This window comes from Paramisgurnus dabryanus, chromosome 7, assembly GCF_030506205.2.
Source record: "Paramisgurnus dabryanus chromosome 7, PD_genome_1.1, whole genome shotgun sequence".
In the NCBI taxonomy this organism is placed as follows: domain Eukaryota; kingdom Metazoa; phylum Chordata; class Actinopteri; order Cypriniformes; family Cobitidae; genus Paramisgurnus; species Paramisgurnus dabryanus.
Genome location: NC_133343.1, coordinates 32681424 through 32706218, shown reverse-complemented (window position 1 = coordinate 32706218; position 24795 = coordinate 32681424). Strand labels below are relative to the sequence as shown.

Genomic DNA, 24795 nt, shown 5'->3' with positions numbered 1-24795 from the left:
ACAAGCTTCATATTTCTGCTTTTAAACCCTTCGTCCTGCTGGACTTTCACTGTAAATGCATTACTATAAACGGATTCAGGGGTCAGCTGAAGATAATTTTCTTTGATAAACGACAGTACGTCACAGATATTCGTGATTAAGTTGTTTCTATTTCAGTAGGTGACCAGACAGCAGGTATTCATTTCGTTTATCAGCTGGCTACAGAGGTGATGTTGAATGCTTTGGTGTGCTTGTTTGTTTAGGGGTCTGGTTACGTCATCGAAGGATGGATTGGACACATACGTCTCACTCATTCTGTTGCCAGATAAAAACAAAGCCACCAAGAAAAAAACCAGTGTGAAGAAAAAAAACCTGAACCCAGAATACAATGAAAGGTGTGTTTGTGTGTTTATAGTTTGTTCATGAATAACACAGAACAAGTTTTATTAAGCTGTAATAAGAACAATATGTACAAACAAAATGTACCCTCCCATATGGCAAAAAATATATTTTTATAATTTTAAATATATTTAAAAAAGGCCAAAATATATATGTATACGAAAATATATTTTGTATATATAAGTATATATAATTTTTATATTTTGAAATATATTTTAAAAATAAATATATATATTAATGCATTTATATTCACATTGCAACATAAGAAAAACTTTTAACTGCCAAAAATACTTGTAATTTTATATTTTATACATCTTTATGCATCTTTTATATTTTGGCCAGGAAGAAAATATTTTTTCTGTATCTGTTGTAAAATAAAAAAAATTATTTGGTCCCCCTGAATATAATATATGAAGGTTAAAACTAAATATATTTTCAAACTCAAAAATATATTTAAGTAAGCTTTACTTGATACAAAATGTATTTATCATTTATTTAAAACATGTTTTTGTCCAGATAAATTTATTTTCTTGCCATATGGGCTAAATAGTCATAGTAGTACTATGGTATTTTGAACCTAATACTATAATAATACCATGTTTGTTCGGAATTCCACCATGGTATTTCTATTACTAGTTTTCATATGTTCAATCAGTTTGTCTTTGGGTTTGCATATTGAAAAATCTATTCAGTGGTTATTTAAGAAGATATTTTATTGACCGTGCCACTGTGTGTATACGTCAGATATTACAGTAAAATGTTTTTACCAGGTTTGAATTTGATTTGAGTGTGGATGAAGCTCAACAGCGAGAGCTCAGCGTCTGCGTGAAAAACGCATCATCATCCTTCATGAATCGAGACAAAGACGTGATTGGCCAGGTCAGTATAGCTGAACAAAACATTATATATGTCACAAGAACAAGTTGCATTAGAAAACGTATCTTTCAAAGTTTAATCCAATGTTGATGTCTGCTGGTTTGTTTATTTTTAATAGGTGCAAATAGACCTGGGGAACATTGACTTGCAGTCTGGAGTCACTGAGTGGTGAGTGATGTGTCTAAAATAAACACACATAACATAAAACCCTAGTCAAAGATTAATGCATACGGCACACTTTTCTGGAAACACTTCAGTAGTCTTCCGGTGATTGGTTGAATTATACAGAATCTGGTAGACGTGTGTGTTGCGCTCTTTAACGGTCCGCCTGGAAACGACACAAAGCCGACAAGTAGTGATGGGAGAAACGAAGCTTTCGAATCAATTGAACTTCGACTCAATTGAACCAATTTCTTCGAAAAATGATTCAATGTTTCATAGCACTAGAAAACACCTAAATATGGCACCACCTACGGCACAAAACATTGTAAAAGCAACAAGATCTCAATGCAATGGTAGAGCATGGTTTTGCAGCGCAAAGGTCATGGGTTCGAACCCAGGGAACTCAAGTATTGATAAAAATGTATAGCTTATGCACTGTAAGTTGCTTTGAATAAAAACATCTGCCAAATGTATAAACATAAATATATCTCAATCACACTGTTTACAAAATAATTATTTTCAAAAAAGTATGTTTTTTAAGAAAAATGTTGTATTTAACTTAAAGGTGCAGTGTGTAATTTTTAGAAGGATCTTTTGACAGAAATGCAAAATAATATACAAAACTATATAATCAGGGGTGTATATAGACCTTGCATAATGAACCGTTATGTTTTTATTACCTTAAAATTAGACGTTTTTATATACATACAGTACACAGAGGGTCCCCTTAAGTGGAAGTCGCCGTTTTGTGCCACCATGTTTCTACAGAAGCCGTTAACGGACAAACTTTTTTACAAAGTTGTCTCCAACGATGACATGTTTTTCCGGTGACGGCTAACGTAACTTTTTATGCGTTTCAAAAGCGCGGGGTGAGCAGTGGACTGAGCTGTTGGTTGCAATTTGCAACCTTACCACTAGACGCCGCTAAAATTTACACACTGCACCTTTAATTAAGCCAAAAAGTGTTATTTTCTCTGTTTAAAGTTTTATGTAGGGCAAACTGATCATTTAAACTCTAGTTTGTCTTTAAAGGGCGATTTATAGCCGTGCGTAGGTCCTACGGCGTAGCAGCGACGGCATAGGTTCCGCTTCGGTTTTCATTTATACTTGTGCGTCGCCGTCCGCGTCGACGTGCAAACACACGCAAAACCGCTGGTTGGCAGTAATCACGCGTGTGACCACAGTAGCAGCAGAAGTCGTCACAGAAGAAGAAGCTAAGCAAGTTAACCCACAAACGAAGAAGAAATAACAACTTGTTGTGTATAATTTGAGAAGACCAGCAATGATGAAAGTAAATAAACAGCGACTTGTGTTGCAGTTTGAGTTAAATCACTCCTCAACTTGGCTCATCTTTGTTTCTCCGTCTCAAACGGAAATACCTATGACGCAGTTTTTTTACCTGACGGGGGGGTTCTGGTGGACCAATCACAGGCTACGCAGAGCTACGCACAGTCTACGGATACGCCGTAGGACCTACGCACGACTATAAATCGCCCTTAAATTATGCCCGTTTGTTATTAAATCAGTCTATAAACATAAATATAAAAAAGTAGGCAAAATGGTAGTGTAAACAGTCATAAGGAGGAATATTTTATACATTTGCATAACAATCTTCAGCAGCAAAACTCCCTCAAGCAATTGATGTATGATTCATTCTCTGCTGTATCTGTTTAACTGAAGAAATATTCTCACAAAAATAAAACCTTTCTTTTTCTGTCAGGTTTGATCTGAAAGAAGAAAATTAACCTGGCACTTGACCGGAGATCTTCCCCTTAACCAAAATCCCTGGCGATGCTTCGAGGGCTCCTATTATCACAGCAGTTTTTGACTGACCAGTTCATATCGAGAATTTCTGCGGTGTAAACATATCGTTGAAGTATTATTGACAAATCAAGTATGATGGAGGATAAATGCTATGTAAGTCTGTATCAGGTTATTGTTTTAATGTGGGTTTTATGCAGGATGATTCTTCTGATATTGAAGACACTTTTTTATGACTCAAAATGGATATCATACATGCAGGATGTTTGGAAATACTTAGCAAAGTTATCTGTAAAGCGGTTTTGATTTAGACAAGCCTGTAAGAAAGTTTTCTGGTATCTAAAACCATCTAGTTATGGTTACTAATTTGTGTAGCTTCAACATCATAGTCTTGCACTTTTGCTGCTGTTCACACAACAAGTCTCGTGTCGCTTCTGTAATGCCAAAAATGAGATTTTTTTGTCAAAACTATTGATGCTAGTGTTCGCTATGACAATTCATGCATTTTTCTGTGCTACACAGATCTAAAAACGAAAGCAAAAAGCCATGTGTTTGTATATCAGTTTTTTTGCATTTATTTGTTGACTGACATTTACATTAAGTTCTTTATATAGTGGTCCTATGTTTCATTTATTACGTTTAATTGTTTTTTTTTCACATCACTTTGTGTGCACGTTACAATCAGTTTTTATATTACACGCAATCATGCTTTAACCATATATATGCAAAAAAGGTAAAACACCAAAGATCAAACCCTGACCTTGTTTTCTTGCACTATGCCGTTGATGTTACATTTCTGAATGTACTGCCACATATTGATAATGCGCAATAAATCATATGTCAGACCCTATCATGTTGTCAAAAGCCTTTTTATTTATATTCAAAACGTATAACATACTACATAAGAGCAGTTTGTGGAAGTTGCATGATGATGCAAAGTTTATTTGATGGTGCAAAATAAAATGTGTCTCTTTGAAAACATAATGTTGTTTACCCACGTCTGAAGATGGATGATTTGGTTAAAATAAGCCATCATTCACACAGACGGTTTTTGTCTTAGCCTTCTACAAAAAACTGACAACCCTTTAAACATGAATATTACAATGATGACATATCTCATGGTATGAAGAGTGCATTTCTTCCTCAAAGAAGATATATTCAGGCTTCAAACCATCAAGGTCATCTGCAGGCATATTCCCACAAATATCCTCGTTTCGGTTTTATGTGAGGCTGTAAGACAAAAAAAATGAGATTTTGGTTTTAACGCACGATATAAACACAGCAACTATTTGTGTCTTTGCAAAAAGAGTAGATGATGTGTACCTGTCAATAAGTGAATCTCTCATAGTAGTAGCTATGGCACTGGGCTGCGTCTCACTCAATCTGAAAATGCTTTCGATGACCGACAGCTCAGTGCTCGTAGTGTCCAATCCGCAGAAAGCACACCAGTCATTCACCACCATACCGGCAGCGATCACCTCGCTGCCACGATTCACCGTTCCGGACTGAGAGATGACAATACTTATTAGTACACCATCAGCACACATTTTATTTCACTAAAATTCTTTATTTTATTAGAAATCACTTACTACTAAAGGCACTTGCAGGAGTGAAGAAAGCTCATCTTGATCTTCTATGGAGGTTTTAGGATGGACCAGGCCTCCCTGGTTACTGAAGGTGCAATAACTACCAACAAGCACCTGTTCTGCGATCGTCTGTCGGAAAACTTCCACTTTTAAAGTGTCGGCCAAAATCTCTTCTGTTTCCTGTAAACAATAATGCACTTAAATAAATACAGAAAAAAACTGTGTAAAAAAACTCAGAAACAGAATTTCAAACATTGCTAGGGCTGCACAATACTGGGTCAACTGACTTTGTGGTATTTTTATTATTATTTTTTCTCCATGCTGCGTATATATTGTGATATATGAAATACTGGATGACTACAAAAGCTTTGTTTGAGAGAAATTCACTTGTGCTTTGCATTTCTTGAATAGCTCTGGGATGACAACATGAGGAAATTAAATAGTTGTTTGATGGGTATTACATGGGTCAATGACGTGACGTTAATTATTTTGTGTCCATATGGTTTAATTAAATGTAAAAGGGTTCAAATTTCAAAATAATTTTGCAAATACTTGCATACATTCTCTTTTTTGAGGACCAACCAAGTAAAATTTTTTTGGTTTTATTAAATTTTAAAGAATATTTGGGGGATAATTGCAAAAATATCAATGTGGTCTGTGTCAATTGGTATGACTGTTTTTTTATGAAAATAGAAATATATTCATAATAAATGTGGAATAAAATATAATCATCTAGTTTAGTGTAATTCTTTGATTTTTTTACATACATTTTTAGATAATTTGTCAAAGATTACTTAAAAAACAGCTGTTTTCAGCATACGTCCTGACAAATATTACAAAAATGCATTAAAATGTACATTTAAAAATTACTAATACAATTATATTTTAAAATTATTATTCTTTTTTTGATGATTATGCTTACATGCCATCAACATGAATAAAATATTTAATATTTCTCATTCTTTGGCACAATTGGCGGTTACACCATTTGACATTTTCAGGTCCATTCAGTCTAAACTTTCATAAAAATGGTGCAAATGTAATTTTTATTGCATAAAATTAACATAAATACACCATGTGCATTGACACGATGCGTAGGCCTGTCACGATTACAAATTTTGCTAGGCGATAAATTGCCTCAGAATTTATCGCGATAGACGATAAAATTGATGCTCCGGGACCATTATAATAATGCAGATACACCTTTTCAAAGATCTATAAACTTTTATTTCTAAACAATAAGTAATACTGGAACTGGAAGACATTTTAAATATCCACAAGAAATGAACAAAATTACAGGATGATTGCGTTTGAGGTGCATATGCATGTTTGTCGTGTTGCCACTTTTAAGTGCTACGTTTTTACCACAAATGCGACATAACGGCTCGTTCAGGTTTAGTGGTTCACCTCGGTCATTAGGTTTAAATCCAAAGTACTCCCACACTGCAGCTGTAGCGTTTGGTTTTGAAACTTGGCTGTTTACACTTGGTATTAAGATGTGTTTTTGATCAGATCACAAGTGGACGAGAGACACCTATCACGTTTACACCTGGTATTTAAATCCGTGTCTTTTGTCCACTTTCGACCGCTTCTGTGCTGAATACTGTGAGGGGTGGTCTGTCGAGACAGTGGGCGAGTCTCTCCGCTGTCATTTGAACGCCAGCGGGAGTAATTATGAGTTTATATGGACGCAAACTAATATTATGTCCACTGCTTGTTTAGCAAGTAAACATCCTGCACAGTATTTTCTACATGTATATGTTAGAGCTTTCTCTGAATTTTCAGCGCAATTGATGAAATAAGATCGCGCAACTTTCACACGCTTGCAAAATGAAACTGCGGAGATCACCCGCTTTAGTTTATCAATGAAAGGCTAAAAAAAGCACTGTTCACCTTGTGTCAGAAAAGTCAGAAAAGACGTAAAACATTGTGATCCGATCGATAAAAACGCATGTTAATGACAAGTGTAAACAGCCTCTAGTAAATCCATCTTTTTCTCCAACTCTCGTCTTAACTAGTGTTTTCTCCTGCTACACTCCTCACGCGGCGCTCATCCTCCTCAGTACGCCTACTGTGATAGGCTACGCCAGGAGTCCCCCCTCCCCACACAGATCATGCGACTGACAAATGACTGACGAGGGTTCACTCCTTGTCACTCGTTGCACGGAGCGGTCATCCAGTCTCTTTGGTAGAGAGATAGAGACAAGGAAAACAAACAAGCATGCAAATGTGAATTATCGCGGCCTAAAAAAATGATCGAGCTCATTTTATTTACCGTGCGATTAATCGATTTATCGTTTATCGCGACAGGCCTAGATGCATGCATTTAAAACAAGTTTTTTTTTTAAGATTTTTGAATTTCTCATCTTGTCAAATCATTTTTGTCACTGATTAATTGTTACCACCTTGTCTTTTGCGAAGTGAAGTGCTATTAAAGGATTACTCCACTTTCTTAAAAAGAAATCCCAATAATTTACTCACCCCCATGTCATCCAAAATGTTGATGTCTTTCTTTGTTCAGTCGAGAAGAAATTAAGTAGGGCTGCAACAACGAATCGATTAAATCGATAAAAATCTATTACTAAAAGTGTTGGCAACGAATTTCATAATCGATTCGTTGTGTCGCGTGACGCAGAGACGTTTAATAAAAAAAAAAGGAAAAACTTCAGTTAAGCGCGGAGCGGAGTGAACAAACTCGCACTGCGTTCCAAACCGCCTAATTCCATACTATATAGTAGGCAAAGAGTACGAGAAGTAGTGCTTTTCGCCTACTATATAGTATGGAAGTATGCGGTTTGGGACGGAGCGTCGGTCTCTCTCGCGCACTTGCTTGCAGAGTTCTGCGCCTCATAGACAGGGCAGCAGAGAAAAGATAAAAAAAAAAACAGCGCAGGTAGAGGAAAACCACATGTCAGTGTTTTACTCCTCCCAAACATAAGCGCGTCACCTGGAAGTTATAGCCAACGAAGAGGTAATCAAACAAAGACGACACGCTTATGCTTTATGGAGCGACAACAGCGAGTAAAAAAAGTTTCTAGAACGAAAAAAACTCCAATGACAAACTCCAATGATATCAAACAAAGAAATAAAACGTTGAGAGAGAGTTGTATGGACGCTTTTCCCCGTCATGGACCTGTATGTTAAATCATCGTGCCGTCACTTTCCTGCTGTTCTGTACTGCGCGCTCCATCTCATGCAGAGCAAGGAGACGCGTGCCTGGCCCAACATACAGTACATCATACAGTAAGTGCCGCCTTTTGTTGCATAAACATTAGGGGTGTAACGATTCATTCGTTTTCTCGATGCATCGATTACAAATCCTGCCGATGCATATGCATCGATCTTGAAACCTGGATTTTTGAATCGTGAATCGTTTGTTTCGATTTTATATTTAACAATCGAATGAATCGTGATTATATAACGAATATGATAGATAATAAAAAATATATAAATAAATTTTAAATTAGTTACATCTGCGACGTAAAATGAGCAGTGGATTACGTCACTACTCTTCAATTTGCGGCGCGCCTGTTTGCTGTCATTTGAATAAACACAGCAGACAGTGCACAAATGGAGGAACACGAAGGAGAACAACGCACCAGCCAACATGAGATCAAAGGTTTGGGATTACTTCAGTTTTCACGAAGTAAATTGAAAGACTGTCCGAAGTCCGTCGCAGTTTGCAGACATTGTAAATCTGAGTTAAAATACATTGGAAATACAACGAACCTTATTAGCAACCATCTCCGCAGATGCCATGCCATTAAGATAGACATACCTGCACTTAAAGCAGCTAGTATTTTAGGGTCAGACGTGAGAAGTGCTACTCCTTTACACACTTTGCTGTATTTACATACTTTGCTGTATTTCCTAAATGTGCAGGAAATGTATGCAATGTTTACAATAAACGTTTATGGTGCATTGAATATGTAGAAGTAGTATTATTTTTCTTGGTTTACTTGCTTTAATGTATTTTGAGTCCTAAGAAGTTAAGCTATTAAACTAAAGTCCTGAATCTAGTTAATGAAAATCTATTAAATGGTCATGAATTTCCCAAATATTTCTTTTATTTGCTCAGATGCAGATGTATACTAATTTATAGAACAGAATCGTTAATATTCGAATCAAATCAAATTTTATTGCTAATCGAATCGAATTGAATCGTTCTGGTTAGCAAAAATCGTTTTTGAATCGAATCGGAAACCTTTGAATCGTGAATCGAATCGATTCGCAGTCTACCCAAAGATTCACAGCCCTAATAAACATCGTCTTACATTTTTTTAGGCAAAGTAATGAATGGTGTATTTGCATTTTGCGCGGGAGTAGAAGACGCATTTTCCGTTTTCACAAGACGCATTTATGTGGCCAAATATAAATGGAACAGTTTTAACAAATGAGATAGCTTTCCGATCAGAGAAAAAACATAAAGTCAAATATAAGGTACAAAGCTGTCACTGGGGCAGTATCCTTTATAAAAGGTCCTAATATGTGCCATTTAGGTACAAATATGTATCTTTGAACTGCCAATATGTACTTTTGAAGTACTAGTATGCACTTTTTGGGTACAAAGGTGTACCTTTTTGAAAGCGTACCGTCCAGTGACAACTTTTGTACTTTTATTTCTGAGAGTGTACTCATACTATATTTTTGATCCCATCAAGAGAGGCTTGATTCAAATTGCTGTTTCAACGCAGCTTCAAAGGGCTCTAAACAATCCCAAACGAGGCATAAGGGTCTTATCTAAATGACGACTGTCATTTTTGGCCAGAAAAAAAAATGCACTTTAAGACCACAAGTTCTCTTCTTGCACCAGCTGTGTGACGCACCAGCGCGACCTCACAAAATGCGTAACGACGTCGAAAGTGCACATGTTACATGTGCAAAACACACATTTGCAGACCATTTGAAATAATAAACTGACACAAAAACATTAAGTAGTATCATTCCACATACAACAAATGTCGGAACCGTCCTTTTTCTCCACACTTGTAAACACTGGGGGGGGGGAGTTTTGCATACATCATGTTTGATCTTTCAACGTTATTACGCATTACGTGAGGTCGCGCTGGCGCTTCACACGGCTAAAGCAAGACGAGAAGTTGTGTTTTAAAAGTACATATTTTTTATTGTTCTTGCCAAAAATGACGATGGTTTCACTAGATAAGACCCTTATGCCTCATTTGGGATCGTTTAGAGCCCTTTGAAGCTGCGTTGAAATGGCAATTTTAAACTGCATTTATACGGCAAACAGTGGGGACTAATAAAGTTTATTAAAATGAGAAGAATCCTGGAATGTTTGTCTCAAAAAAAAAATCTATTTCTTCTTGACTGAACAATGAAAGGGGGTGAGTTAATTATCTGGATTTTTTAAAGAAAGTGGACTAATTCTTTAAATCTGTGATTTCTCCCTGCATTTAACCCCGTTTTCGTATAGTGTAAAAATGGCAAAGGCATCCAAAATAGTTTTCCTTAAGAAAAAAAATGCTCTCCATGTTATGCAATGTGACTACTGCAGATGTGCATTTTACAATATATTGAGATATACACTATGACCACCATATAAGGATGTAAACTGTTCGGAGAGAACAGTGTCTTACTCTGTCTAGATCCGGATGAACCAGAGCAACGTAATCGTTACAAGCAATGACGTTTCCCAGCGCGGAGAGACGCTCTTCTACCCTTTGAATTCGGAGTGAATCTGGCAAGCTGTTTCTAATGTGCTGTAATTCCTGATCCGTTGTGTTGTTAGGCACCAGAAGACCATGACGATTTCCTGCCAAATGAAGACGTGTGAGCCAAAACAGCCTAAATATTGCATAGACACTCACCATCTATTATGCACATGATGACACAAATAAAGAGAGAAGACCTGATATGAACTAGCATGACATTTAATTTATTTAAATCTGCTACCACATGAGGTCCTGCAACCTTATCTGTGTCATGTTTTAATGATTTGGTATCCTAAATATACCACTGTCTGCATTTTAAGAACAACACCTGTTAAAATTTTAAGTTTGGAAAAACTTACCCACACACATTCTGCCAATAATACGACATCCTGCTATAGACGCATGAACAACTGGGATTGTTTCTGATAACTCTCCTTCAAAGACACTGACAAATAAAAATAAGATTATTCACAGTCGATCATAACTCTATACATTTAATACTACACACATATTAATTTCTTAAACACTCACCTGTAAAAGTTTTCAGAGCCGCCAATCGCAACCAAGCAGTATGTGTTTGTGAGCTTGGCAAAGCAGCCAATTTCATTGTTCTTCTCAAATGATGCTCGGACTGCCATGTTTTGGATATTTAACTGATATTAGCCACAGATTCTGTTGGGAAACAACATTTATAGTGAGATCTTAATAAGTGTGTATTGAGTAACTTTGTTTGAGGTATAAAAACATGAACTTCAGTATGCTACATCATACGTGGTTCACGCATGTAAAATGACAGTCTGACCAGATTCTGATTTGTTTAACAACGTGTGAACTAATCTAACCAGAGTCTAAATAATGAAATAACCAAATACTGTGAGTTTAAGCTTTACGTAAATGACATTTAACGTTAGCAGTAGTACCGTTACAGTTAGCCGTCGGCTAATTTTAATGACTTATTTTAAGTCTCCCTTGCTTTACTTGCGATAACTTTGTGGTTACAAATGACAACTAAATACACTACGTCGTAAATGTAATGATTTTACGATCACATGTGAGTTGTGTTAAATAAAAATAGCACATTTACCGATTGTCAGTCTTTTGAGAAGCGATGGTATCCGAGACCCACGTGTTCACTACACTTCACTTCCTGAACGTCCGGAGTGACGTAAACGCGCTTCGGTACGTTGTGCGTAAGCCGAAGTTGGTGATGGGAAACGGTCTGTTGCCTTTGTTTATTCCACTTTTCTCTGTTTAGAAAATGTTTCATTAGTTTTTACTACCATTTTCTTACTTAACACAAAAAATATTTTTTTTTTAACTTCATAGTCATAAATATAAATACAGTTAAACAAAACCTTTGTTTTTGGTCCTTGAACAACTGCATTAAAAATATTTTATTTTGGCAGCTGCACATTAAGTTGAAATTAAAACAAAAAACATTTAACAGACTTTGAAAGGTTGGGGATCCAATATCGAGTAAGACAATCTTTTACACTATTGTTACACAATAGAGGAGGAAAAAATCAAGAAAATAATAAAAAATATAAAGAGATATAAGTAAACTAGCTAGCTTTTTATGACAATGAAAAAGTATAAAAAAAACTAAATAAATTAATATCTTATTAATATGTATTGCATATTTTTAAATTGATGTTTTTTTAAATAATGCATTTTTATGTTCATTACATTGTGTAAATATTTAAATAATTAAAATGCAAATAATGTATAAATCACATTAATAGCTTGCAAAATGAACAAATATTGAGACCTTTACAGTGATTACTTTTTATTATGCTGTTAGTGTGATGCCTATTATCACTTTAAAATAACAAACAACAAAGTTTTTATCAGCAAATTTTTCTATAACTGTTTTTATAGATTCTGTTGTTATTTTCAAAGTGACCAAGAAGACTGGCTGCTGGAAAATGTTTTTAGTCATCTGCTAAAAACCTGCATAGCAACCGGACACGCCCCTCCTCGAACGGTGAACAAATCATGTCCGAATCTCAGTGTGACGTCACGTTTGTTGACATTTCTATTAGCTGGCCACTCGCGAAACGTCACAACAGCGGCGCGCGCCCGTGACCCTCAAAGACTGTCGCTGTGTGTTTTCTGCCTGGAAACATCTCGAGCTAATCGTTGCTGTGAAAGCGGGCAGGAGCCGCATGGGGTAAAGTGTTGCCGTACCTTGGCTCGTTAAGGCACATTATTGATCTGTTTTTGTCCCAGCCACGGGGACAAATGCTCCCTAAGTGTTTGTTGTGTATGTAGCTCGTGCAGTCTTCTCAGTATTTTACTGCTGCTAAACATTGACATAAACACGTTACTAAAATGTAGTAACGAAAAGGTACCATGTTATTACTACTAGTTATGACTTTTGGACATGTATATGGTATTTTAGGGTGGGACTTGCTACATAAGCAAAGTGCAGTAATATTATGATTATCATCTGATGTCTTCACATTACCAAGGAACCTACATAAGACCGTTTCATGTAACTTGTTATTTTTTTATATTTTTTTGGATGTCCAATGCAAATACTATGTTTTTAGATGTATACTGTTTTATTTTTGAAAGTACTTTTCACACTCCCCTTAACCCTGGGTTATCTTCGTTCTAGGATTAGGGTTAGTAGGGTTGGAGGCACCTCACCTAGGTTTTAGGAATGCACAGTGTGAAACGTCAGATTCTGAATATCTCTTAACCACTGGTTAAGTATGAACGGTGTGAAACAAATAACCAGGATCCCATTGTTAACCCGGTGTTAACTATTTCCAGTGTGAAAAGCCATAATGGATAGTGGTATATAGCAAAGTACCATCATATTACAGTACACTTTAAAAATTCTGGGTTATTTTCAACCGTTGGGTCAAAAAGGGTTGAGCCCATTCTGCTGGGTTGTTTTAACCCCAAATGCTGGGTTGTTTTAACCCAATGTTGGGTCAAATATAAAAATTTTCTTTGGTAGTTTTAACCCAGCTGCTGGGTTTGTCCCTTTTTGACCCAATGCTGGGTTGAAAACAACCCAGCATTTTTTAAAGTGTACCATCTGATATTTAGCAAATTACTCACTGTACCAGGGTACTTCCACTGTTCAATTTCATGTTACGTGTTTTGGGACATAAAATGGCAATACCATGTTTTTTTAGACATTTACCAGAGTATTTTTTAGTACTTTGGGGTATCACATACATACAATGGTATATAGCAAAGTACCATGGAATTATTATTGTTTTTTTTTTAGATGTACAATGGTAATACCATGCTTTGCATTCTGTTATAGAAATGGGGTCTGATCACAGTACCAGTTCTGCTTCTGACCAGAAACAGAGGGATCAGGGCAACCTGTCATCCCAAGGTGAGGCATCTTCATCCACTGTCCACTCTGATACCGGTCCTGACCCCAAGGACCATCTGGATCCAGAAACCGAACTGCCTCAATGCAAAATAGGCACCAGAAGGGTAGATGACATGTGTTTCATGATTTCATGCACAAACTGGTACTAGAGACTTCATCATGCACCATGCAAGAGAAACTGGACATTTACAACTTCTTAGATAAATGTGTGCCGAATTCAACATATGGCAACAAAACATAAGAAGATGCTGTTGTAAAGCTGTTTAAATTCGTTTGATAATATTTATTGTTTGTAAGTAATTATGAATTCAACCAGCAAACAAAACATGAATATGTATTTTGCAATTATCATTATGTTTAGGTTTGTGCTTAATGTAAAATCTGTTCAGATCAACAGCTTTGGACTTGCGTAATGATTGCATATTAAAGCACGTATTGTTATGCTGTTGATATCCACCTACATTAATGATACAAAAACATTTACATTTATTCATTTAGCAGATGCTTTATCCAAAGTGACAAAATATGTTTTAATCCAAAGTGAATTAAATATATTTGCATAAATATTCATCCATCCAATAACCAGGAAACACTCAACATTTATGTAATTTTATTTTATTGACATTTTTCTTGAACATGGTGGTATTAGATACACAGTGTAAAACTGTAGACTAAAAACCAAAAAACAAAAATGACCCATTGTTTATAGCGTTAAGAACAGTTCAACCAATAAAGCTTAAATAATATCTAATATTAGTAAAGCAAGTCTGTTTAAAATCACTTGTCCTGAAGAAATATAACATTATGCATGACAATGTGAAATTATTGGCTACAGTTAGAGTGAAAGAAAAATACAAAAGATTGAATTTCAAAAAGTTTCAGGAAATCTTTATATTTACATGACCATTAAAACTTGGACAAAATCTGAGCAGACTGCGACATTTTACCTGCAAATCAGAAAAATATCAAAAAGGACAGAATCTGAATAGTTTGATTCAAATTATAGAGTGAAACTTTTCACTCTTCAATTCTGTCCAAGGGAAAAACAATTATATACAGTAATACAATTCCCGCAACGGTCAGTCAAGAAAAAACGAACCAAAAAAAACTTTAAAGCTATCTTTGATAAAATCTCCGTTTAAAATTAACCCGCTGTAATCGAAAGCGTAAATACAGTTGGGTCCTTCACTATACCTCTGATATGTTTGTCCTATTGTTAGTCTCATAAAAGTACAGTAAAAACAAAAGGCAACAGCAGCTTGGGTTAAAAGTGACTGTTGTCCAAAGCCACAATCGTACCCATTAAAAAGAGGCAAATTACCAGAGAATTCCTATTATTTATGTCTCCCTGTACAGTTCGGTTTATTTATTTATTTTTTCTGTGCAACTAATGTGGTTATAGGCATGGCTTCACCTTGATTTTAAATTAAACTGTGTCAAATACCTTTACGTCTTTATTAATGATAAATAAATAGCTTTTCATATGATACTGTACGCCTCTAGCATTACAAACCTTTCACATGACCCTACAACAAACATCTCTAAAGATATCCACCTTTGATAAATACACTTTAGTTCTGTTAAACATTTCACTTCTGACATTAGGTTTGTTTAAAGTTTAAACTGTGTTCATATATACACATAATACTGGCTTGCTTAGTGATCTATATATCTGTAAAATTCCTATGGAATGGTCCAAAACGGTGTAAATAAACATGTTGTGATAGTGCAGTATAATTTCAAAAAAGAAAATGATGTGTGCGGACCACAATCTGAGACAATCTCATGGTAATTTGTAACTATTTTACGCGGTGGTTCATTCGTATGACCTCATTCGTACGTATTTTTTAGTACGATCTGCTAGTATATTAAGGCCGGAGTATAGGCTGTTTTTTACGTGCACGGTCGAACGCAAAGTCTTGCAAAGTATAGTTTATTTGACTTGTACGTGTACACAGATGTTCGACGTATGCGCATTGCGACAAAATGCAATGCATCTCCTGGGCTACATACTACTGTAGGCGCATACCAATGTACGCAAGGTTTCAAAAACCGGTGGTGCGTGTGCAGACGAAAAATGCGTTATGTGCACTGTACCCTCGCGTACACGTAAAAATAGACTATACTTCGGCCTTAAAGAAGGAGTTACATTCTTGCATGTTTCTGAAAATTATACGTTTTTGTACGATTCACATCTTACGCATTCATACAAAATCCCCAACATGTAACATAGTCACGTTTTCACGTACGTTAGATTTAGCTACAACTTAATCATGCCAGATTTGTTTCCGCAAATAAACGATCATTTGTCCTTAAAATAAACTATTCAGAGAATTCAAGCAGCCTTCCCACGTAATTTTTCTTTTACCTTACATTGATAAATACGCTTTAACTCTCTTAGCGACACGTCACTTAAATATATGTAGAGCTGAACATTCGAATGCGAAAAACACATAAAACCGCACACTCCTTCGTGCCACACTGTCTTATAGAAATCGTTTTTGACACCAGCTCACTTGACACTTCTGATTCGAGGAAGACAACTGGTTAAGCACAGTGTGTTTCATTTCAAATACTCCCACCCAGAACCTCCTGTACCCGAGACAGTGGACGATTCCATTGCCACATTGCTTGTCGGATCGAGCAGGTGCTCTAGATACGGAGGAGTTGATTAATAAAAATGCTTATCTGAGAGACAATAACATCGAGTCTTTCCCAAGTGGGCACAAATATGTAAAATCTGCTCTAGCTTCTACCCACGGCCAAGCTGCTCGCATCAACACATCCAAAAATGACATGACAATCAGGTCCACTGAAATAAATGCTAACACGATTAGTAAAGGCATTGATTTATAATCAAGGAACACAATTCATGTATGCGCTGATAAAATATGTAACATCTGAAAGTTTTGAGGAGCTCAATGTGCCATTGCAGACTGTAAGACAAGGCGCAATGCCTTTAAAGGGGAAGTCCACAAACATCTTAAGGAAACATCATATAGCCGATGCAAAAGAACGGCAACATTACACCAAAGATCATAGTTAGAAAAAAACATGGTTTTGTGGAGATGGTATTACCATGGCATTGTGGGCATGATACAATAATAATATCATGATCATACCATTGTACCTTGAATTGCTGTGTAAATACAATTGTATAGAAATCGTGCTTCGTTTTAACTCTTAAACCAGCAGCTGTATGTTATTTTCCCTTTAAACAGTCTCTCCAGAAAAACGCGATTATGCGATTGCATATTTATGCGGGGGCCGCATTTTTTTAAATACGCCGCACTTTCGCAGCATAAATTGCAGATTTCTGCTCGCAAAATATGCGGACTTGCATGATTTCATAAATCCCCTCATTTTCGTAGCAAAAAGTCATACTTATCTTAGCAGAAAGTTGAAAACTTTTGCATTTACTTCACACATGCGCAGCCATGTCCCCTGTTGTCATGGGAATGTTAGGAAGTGACGTAATTACGCGACGTGAACATCAATGAAAAGCTGCAAAGTTCACGCAGTTTTGGCAAGTTCCCGCAATTTCATTTGCATAAATATCCTGCATATTCCATCACATTTTTAAGAAAACGTGCGGCAAGATCAAAGATTTTTTCCCGCAACAATCACCAAAAAACTGCTTTTTCTGGAAGGACTGTTTAAAGACTTATTCATACAACCACACTGGGAGAAATGTCACTTTGGAAGACAAAAATTTTTTTTTTCTTAACCAGCAACGAACACGAACCTTCAAAGTTCCCAAAAACGTTCCCTCGACAAACAAGGCTGTTCAGAAAACATTTGTGTTCGTTGAAACGTATTACCGAAATCAAATTGCCTGCACGTCTTTTTTTCTTCTGTCACATATATCACGTCAATGAATCCGGCTCACTTTAGAAATATGACTATTGGCAGAGTATTTCCAGACACGTTATAAACACAGCAGGTAGTTTCTATAGCACATCAATGCTCCATTGAACTAAGCATACAATATTTACACTTAATAAAAAATAAAAACGTGTCCAACTAAAATGCCTTGTTTCTTCCCTATAGGTAAATAAACTTATTGTACTACACCAAAGTGTATGTGTTAAGGCAAAAACGTATTAGTGATGAATAAAGAAAAGCAAAAGACAATTCTTATAAGAGAGTCTCGCCAGCTCTACCATCTTAATATATTGATTAAGATGCTACAAACCTTTTATATTTATGCGTCTGAAGCCTTATCAGGTTAACCCAAAATATCAATAACATCTCAGGTCCATCCAGTGAGCAGATGAGATCAGAGACGAGTCAAACACGCCTTACTGTTAAGTTTCACCGTCGCACCAATAAAAGCACTCGACAGACATCGAAGACGTGAAATTGAAGTCACTTTAACATAAGACACAGAAGATTATGTTCATTCGGTGAGGATACAGTAGATCATCTCCTGTAGGCAACGGAAATCATTTCGTGTTCAGATGTGCTGTTTAAAGTCACGGTCCTGTCTGGCACACATATTTAAAACACTACATTGAAATCAAGACTATAAAAAAAGAAAATGTGATCAATAAAATGTATGCATTGCATGTAAATTGTAATCGGTCCTACTTTGCAGAAAAAGGCTTGTCTCCATTTTCCTTTTGAACGCTGTTACAAACGATTCTCCTATAAAACGTAATACGAATGCTGTCTATAAACCAAATCCGATCAAAAAAAGAGATCGTCCTTTGTTAGAGACGGATAAAAACGGCCGAAGAAGAAAAATAGAAGCGCGGTACAGTACAGCGTAGGAGGAGGTATTAAGACTGCCCTAGTTATTATAAATCAAACATTATTCCTGCTCTGTGGAAATCCGTAGGCAGGTGTGAAAAGAAAGAAATATCTCGCAAACAAACATTCGGATTGAAGCTATAAAGACAGTTGCTATCATTATTATTTTTATGCCTCCCAAACCCTTTAAAAAGTCTTTGAGTATTAGTCGTAAAACCCTTCACCCCATGAATAAAAGACGGCATGATCCGTAAAATTCCTTGGTATTCTTTTTTTATGGCCTTTCTACCTACTTTGTTTTTCAAGTCTTGATTTAAATTTTATTTTTGTTCATTAGTTTCTTTGATAATACTTCAAATACTGAGAACAATGAGGATTCGTCTGTTGATCTGCAGTGGAATCTTGTGGTCTGGAAACGTTGGTTCTGTGACCAAAAAATTGGCTGCACGTTCGCAACTTCGAACCCACGCGCTTCTCAGAAGTTTCATCTCTTGGGCTCATGCAATAAAAAATTGCGATATTAGTTATAACATTTCGAGTGGAGTTGATTCTCTTGTCTTGTCTTTTTTTTATTGTCCCGGGACAAGATTGTTCGGAAAACAGGCACTGGTCACGTATGCTTTCCAACCTCAGCATAGTAGCCCTCACGTAGGTTCTCAAGCGTTTGGGGTCCAAAACGCCTCTTGGTCTGTCATACCCACTCCTGCACCGGGTGTTTGTAGTAGGTGACATGCTGTTGAACGTTTTTATTCTTGAACTGGAAGATAGTGTAGACGAGGACCAGAATGCACAGTGAAAGTATGCACGGGATGACCACGGCGATGGCGTTTACAGTGCTGGGGACGTCGTTGATGGCCACCATGATGTCGACGTCATCGTGCGGAAGGTGCCGGTCTTTGTTCTTTTCGACTTCCGACTGGTCGCAGCCCATCCAGTCTTTGATGATTGATTTGGGGTAGCCTGGTTCCACGGTTAACTTCTGGTTATCGAACTTCCAGTAATCCTTTCCTTTGTAGAAGTAGGTATAAACTAGAGAGAACCACAGAGAATAAAACAAGATTGCATTACAATATGCAAGATTATTTTAATATCTAAAATGATTTGTAACCTAATAAACAAATCTTTCATTTTATTGCAATCTATTAAAGGAACACGGCGACTTTTTTGGACTTAAGCTTATTCACCTTATCCCCCAGATTTAGATAACTCCATACATAATTTTTTTCATTTCCGTGCATGCCGTAACCATAGATGTGTATAAAGGCTAGATGTGTTACGGCGGAGTCTCTAACGTCATCACCTGGTGGCCATCTTACCACAGGCAGCTCGCTCACAAACGTTATTAATGTATAATAAAATAAATAATCCTTTTTTTTGTATAAGTATGCAGTGTCATAGGTACACTTTTGACGTTTTTAACAAACCAAACCGTTTGAAAGTCGGTAGAAAATTAAGCAATTTAAAGTACCTGCACCATTAGGCTTCAGTCACACCAAAAGTGCTTTAAACGCTTGCAAACGCAAGGCGCGACGCACTGCCTTTTTTTAAAAAAGAGCAGTGCGACGCGGCTTTTCATATTGCTAAGCAACCACCGAGTCAGCTGTCTTGTCAATCAAATATTGAAGCGTGAGCGCTCTTTTGCTGTTAGCTGTCATATCAGCAGAAACTTTAAAAAGAGGACGCTTGCTCTGACCTTGTTTGAGGATGAGAGGTGCACAAACACGCAGGAGAGAGTGAGCGAGTGGAGTCCGGTTCTTCAAAGCAACTGTAAACTTCCCTCACCACAACGTAAGGCCCGCCTCTCCCCTCATTCGATTGGACAATGGAAAGACACGAATGACGTCGGGCGCTTCTCCGCTCTCAGCGCTCCTTCAAAAACGCGTCCGCGGCAGGCGGCAAAAAACCGCAAGGCGCTCGGCGCGCATAAACAGCGCGCAAACGCGCCCTGCCCATAGAATATCATTCAAAAAAGGCGCCTGCAACTGCCATAAACGCTATTGGTGTGACTGGCCCCTTAAAACTCAATGCTACGAGTGAGTGAGCTGCCTGTGGTAAGATAGCCGCCAAATGCGGACGTTCCACTCAATTGGCCAGCAGCGCAGGTGAGACATCTAGCCTTTATACATATCTATGGCCGTAACTGTGTCTGACACACTCACCGCTACCCTACCTTCGCACAAAGACTTGAAGTAAATGGGTCCAGCTAGCATACTGCTCCCAATAAGTGACAAAATAACCTATTTATATTTTGTGATTTGTATAGTAACAGCGTGTACAAATAAAAAGGTCACAGCCATCTTTTTACCGTATACAAACCGGGAACTGTATTCTCAGAAGGCGAAGCACTGCTGCTTGGGCGGAGTGATTAGCGCAACTCTAAGCGAACTCTCTGCCCCTCACCACAGGGCTTCTTAGGTGCTGCGATCAAATCACTCCACCCATATTTGTACACGCTGTGACTATACAAATCACAATAGGAAAACGTTGGAGTTATTTTGTCACTTATTGGGAGCAGTATGCTAGCTGGAGCCATTTACTTCCAGTCTTTGTGCTAAGCTAGGCTAGTGGTGGGTGCGTCAGACAGAGTTACGGGACGCACAGAGATGAAAAGGCTATGTATAGACTTATCTAACTTTGGGGGATACATTAAATAAGCTAAAGTCCCAAAAAGTTGGCGTGTTCCTTTAAATAATTTTTTTATGTAATCAACTTTTTTAGTTTTTTAATGATTTGCAATTTGAAATTATTAAGTTTACATATAATATTGCACATGTCACATTTAAGGGAATCACAAGAAACCTCTTTCAGCATTTTCAGCCACTAACTTTAAGCCTTACAAGTAGTTAATTTTACAGGACAACTTTAAAGTTGATTTTCTTTATATTTTGACTTAGATTCTAGATTTTCAAATGGAATCGCGGACAAATAATGTCCTATCCTAACAAACCATACATCAATGGAAAGCTTTTATTTAGCTTTCAGATGATGAATTCATCTTAATTTTAAAATATTAACCTTTATGACTGGTTTGCAGGTCAAAAGATTGCATCGTTATATAAAAGTATTTGTTTACCACTTGTAAACATAGATCATAAATAAATAAATAAACTGTTTACGAAAGTGCTTATGAAGGCAAATATTTGCCTTTACATGCAGGCAGTGATGCATGACCTTCTTAAAATACTCTATTCATATTCATGATGATCACATAAATAACCGTCCTTGCTAAGATTCAATGACACAGTATTTCAAAAAGTTCCAGTGTTACGCAATCCCGTCGAGACCAGCGGACCAAATAAACAGATGAGTGTGAGCTACACACAAACCCGCAAACAGAAGCATACAAGCACAGAACCGCAGACGTACACACAGGTAAATACAGTGCAAATGCTGTCGACGAAAACCCATGAGATTGTGATTGATGAAGTGCTCGACCTTCCTCCCTGACTTCTCTCCTCTATAACTTTCGCTATCCTGCCAAGCAAGACATCTCAAATCCCGTCTGCAAAGTCTGAGTGACAGAAATATTACGAGCTAGAGGAAGAGCAAACGGTCTGTGTAAGTCTCCTGCTGTACCCATCTTGTGTCCTGTCAGGAGGTTATGACACGGCTGGCAGAAATATCATTCCCTTACTGCAAATACATAAACTTCAAGGTAGAGTTACGTACACGAATGCATTTGGCATAGGCTTTTATACAAAGTGCCTTGCGGTTGGAAACATTAACTTTAAGTATGTGTGTTCCCTGGGACTCGAACCCATAGCCTTTGAGTAGCTAACACACTGCTCTACCAATTCATCTTGACATCTTCACACTTAAAAATAAAGGTTCATAACAGTTCTCGGTTGGGCTGTTTAGAAACCTTTGACTAAAATGTTTTTTGAAGAACCCAAAATAGTTCTGGGAACACCGTGAAGAACCCTTTATACCACCTGTATTTTTAAAATGATTTTTTTATCAAAGTATCAGATGATGATGACTAAAGCCAGATGAGATGAATTCACCAGCGTCAACAATTTAAACTTTGAGAGCAGTCATTTAAAATGTCCACCGACCGCATGGCTGTATTAATAATGAATGGGTTGTTGACTTACATCCTTCTCGACTGATGAAGGCTCCCTGTGGACTATCCGGGATGCCCCTCCATACACTGATGGGTTTGGGGTAGCCTGGGTCAACGATGCGCTTTTCTTCATTGTAACGCCAGTACTGATCGCCCTTGAAGAAGTAGGTTTTACCCACTGGCTCCCAGCGTAAGGCCGTGTCGATGCCATCACGTGGCAAACCGATGCCCATCTCTACCAGACTGTGGGGGTAACCGGGCTCTGCTGTAACCTCCTTAAAGATCCAGTATTTATCCCCTAGAAAGACGACAGGAGGAAGTGAATGATAAAAGATTGGGTCATATTCTGATTTGCTCATGATTCGTGTGAATCTGTTGTTTAAAAATAGTCAAAAGATTTTTTCTTGTCATCTGTACTTGGTTCGATAAAATGTTTATTTTGTGCATTTCTCTCGAAAAAGCCAGGGTAAAAGGCGACAGAAATAAAACAATACAAGGATAATCAATAAAATTTGAATTTATTAGATGAATCAGTATAATGACTTGCTTTGTCACTGAATCAGTTGAAGTTTAATACAAAATGAACAAAGAAGTTTTTCTGTATTGAGGCTTGTGAGATGTAGTTTAATGTTTCTCAAATGACAAGATACAGTTTCACTGTAATGAACTTTGTTTCTATTAAAATAAATGTTGTATGTTTTAGTATTTTTGTTTAGTATATAGTTGGGACAAAGTATCATGGGTGGAAGCCTTAACAAACACACCAAACAAAACTGTAAATCTGAATTATAAAGTGAAGTCGGAATCAGAACGGGAATCATTCAAATTCCTCTTGATTCCACGCACCCACAGTTTTAAACAGCAGACTCGGGCTATAAATATCTCACCCAGCCTCTACTTGCGCAGCAAGACTGTGTCGGGCTAATTTAATGAGTCTTAGGGGGTTGAGAAAGAGCGCTTGAGAGAAAAAAAGCAAGAGATAAGCAGATAGGATAATACAGTATTGAACATTCACTGAGGATGCCAGATCTAATAAGAAGAAAGCTGTGAATAAATTTAGATGTTTCCTGAGATGAACTCACAGTCAGGCATCATTTAACTCCACTGTATCTCACCAGACCTACAGTGTGCTTGTATTTAAACTGTATGTGCTGACGTTTAATTCCTCAAGCTGAGCAAAAAAGTTTGATGGTAGTTAAAACTAATCCAGACAGAGCCAGCAGATGTTTAATAGATAGAGCTGGACCTTATCTGTAGTTTAAGACATAGGTTCACATTACCATTCAGGCTATTTTATTTGAGATTTTGAAAGCTGTTCGATTTATGGTCAAACAAAATTAAATATGGTATTAAACATCAGATTACTATCACAGATCACATATAATATTTTCATCGATATTCACATCGGTATTTCTACTTATAATATTGTCGTTGATATTTTGATCAATATTTACAGAATTATTAACGTTAATATTTCTTCATATAATTTTTCAGTCCATATTTAAAATATTTATATCAATATTTACCTATATTTACATTAATATTTCTTCATATATTATTCTCATCAATGTTTACAATATGTACATAAAAAAATTCATATATTATTTACATCAATATTTACCTATATTTACATTAATATTTCTTCATATAATATTTGCATCATTATTTCTTCATATTATTTACAACAATAATACGTTAATATTTCTTCACATAATATTTACAACAATGTTTACCTATATTTACATAACTATTTCTTCATATAATATTTGCATCATTATTTCTTCATATATTATTCTCATCAATGTTTACAATATGTACATACAGAAATTCATATATTATTTACATCAATATTTACCTATATTTACATTAATATTTCTTCATATAATATTTGCATCATTATTTCTTTATATTATTTACAACAATAATACGTTAATATTTCTTCACATAATATTTACATCAATGTTTACCTATATTTACATAACTATTTCTTCATATAATATTTGCATCATTATTTCTTCATATATTATTCTCATCAATGTTTACAATATGTACATTAAAAAGTTCATATATTATTTACATCAATATTTACCTATATTTACATTAATATTTCTTCATATAATATTTGCATCATTATTTCTTCATATTATTTACAACAATATTTACATTAATATTTCTTCACTTAATATT

The 24795-nt window shown here is 36.4% G+C and overlaps 3 protein-coding genes and 1 long non-coding RNA gene across 4 annotated transcripts in view; 2 read left to right on the top strand and 2 right to left on the bottom strand.

Annotated features, from left to right (window-relative positions):
- The window catches only part of esyt1b (extended synaptotagmin-like protein 1b), a 40511-nt gene extending 36484 nt beyond the window's left edge, over nucleotides 1–4027 (top strand). The window contains exons 49-52 of the mRNA XM_065279579.2: nucleotides 243–374; nucleotides 1149–1257; nucleotides 1373–1422; nucleotides 3137–4027. Coding sequence (XP_065135651.2) covers nucleotides 243–374; nucleotides 1149–1257; nucleotides 1373–1422; nucleotides 3137–3161 — 316 coding nt within the window. The 3' untranslated portion in view covers nucleotides 3162–4027. The remainder of the gene's footprint in view (nucleotides 1–242; nucleotides 375–1148; nucleotides 1258–1372; nucleotides 1423–3136) is intronic.
- A 3-nt stretch (nucleotides 4028–4030) lies between these two features.
- On the bottom strand, nucleotides 4031–11624 carry eif6 (eukaryotic translation initiation factor 6). The gene is made up of 7 exons (XM_065279580.2): nucleotides 11520–11624; nucleotides 10967–11107; nucleotides 10795–10880; nucleotides 10361–10536; nucleotides 4767–4943; nucleotides 4501–4682; nucleotides 4031–4407 (listed from the first exon to the last, which is right to left on the bottom strand). Exons 2-7 carry the CDS (start codon nucleotides 11071–11073, stop codon nucleotides 4398–4400), a joined length of 738 nt encoding a protein of 245 aa, XP_065135652.1. The 5' UTR covers nucleotides 11074–11107; nucleotides 11520–11624; the 3' UTR covers nucleotides 4031–4397.
- Nucleotides 11625–12196: 572 nt separating this feature from the next.
- On the top strand, nucleotides 12197–14189 carry LOC135769990 (uncharacterized). The gene is made up of 2 exons (XR_010542539.2): nucleotides 12197–12605; nucleotides 13719–14189. It is a non-coding gene; the product is annotated as an uncharacterized lncRNA (long non-coding RNA).
- Nucleotides 14190–14377: 188 nt separating this feature from the next.
- mmp24 (matrix metallopeptidase 24) overlaps nucleotides 14378–24795 on the bottom strand; it is a 37619-nt gene continuing 27201 nt past the window's right edge. The window contains exons 8-9 of the mRNA XM_065279578.2: nucleotides 22640–22906; nucleotides 14378–19574 (exon numbers count right to left, since the gene is read on the bottom strand). Coding sequence (XP_065135650.1) covers nucleotides 19237–19574; nucleotides 22640–22906 — 605 coding nt within the window. The 3' untranslated portion in view covers nucleotides 14378–19236. The remainder of the gene's footprint in view (nucleotides 19575–22639; nucleotides 22907–24795) is intronic.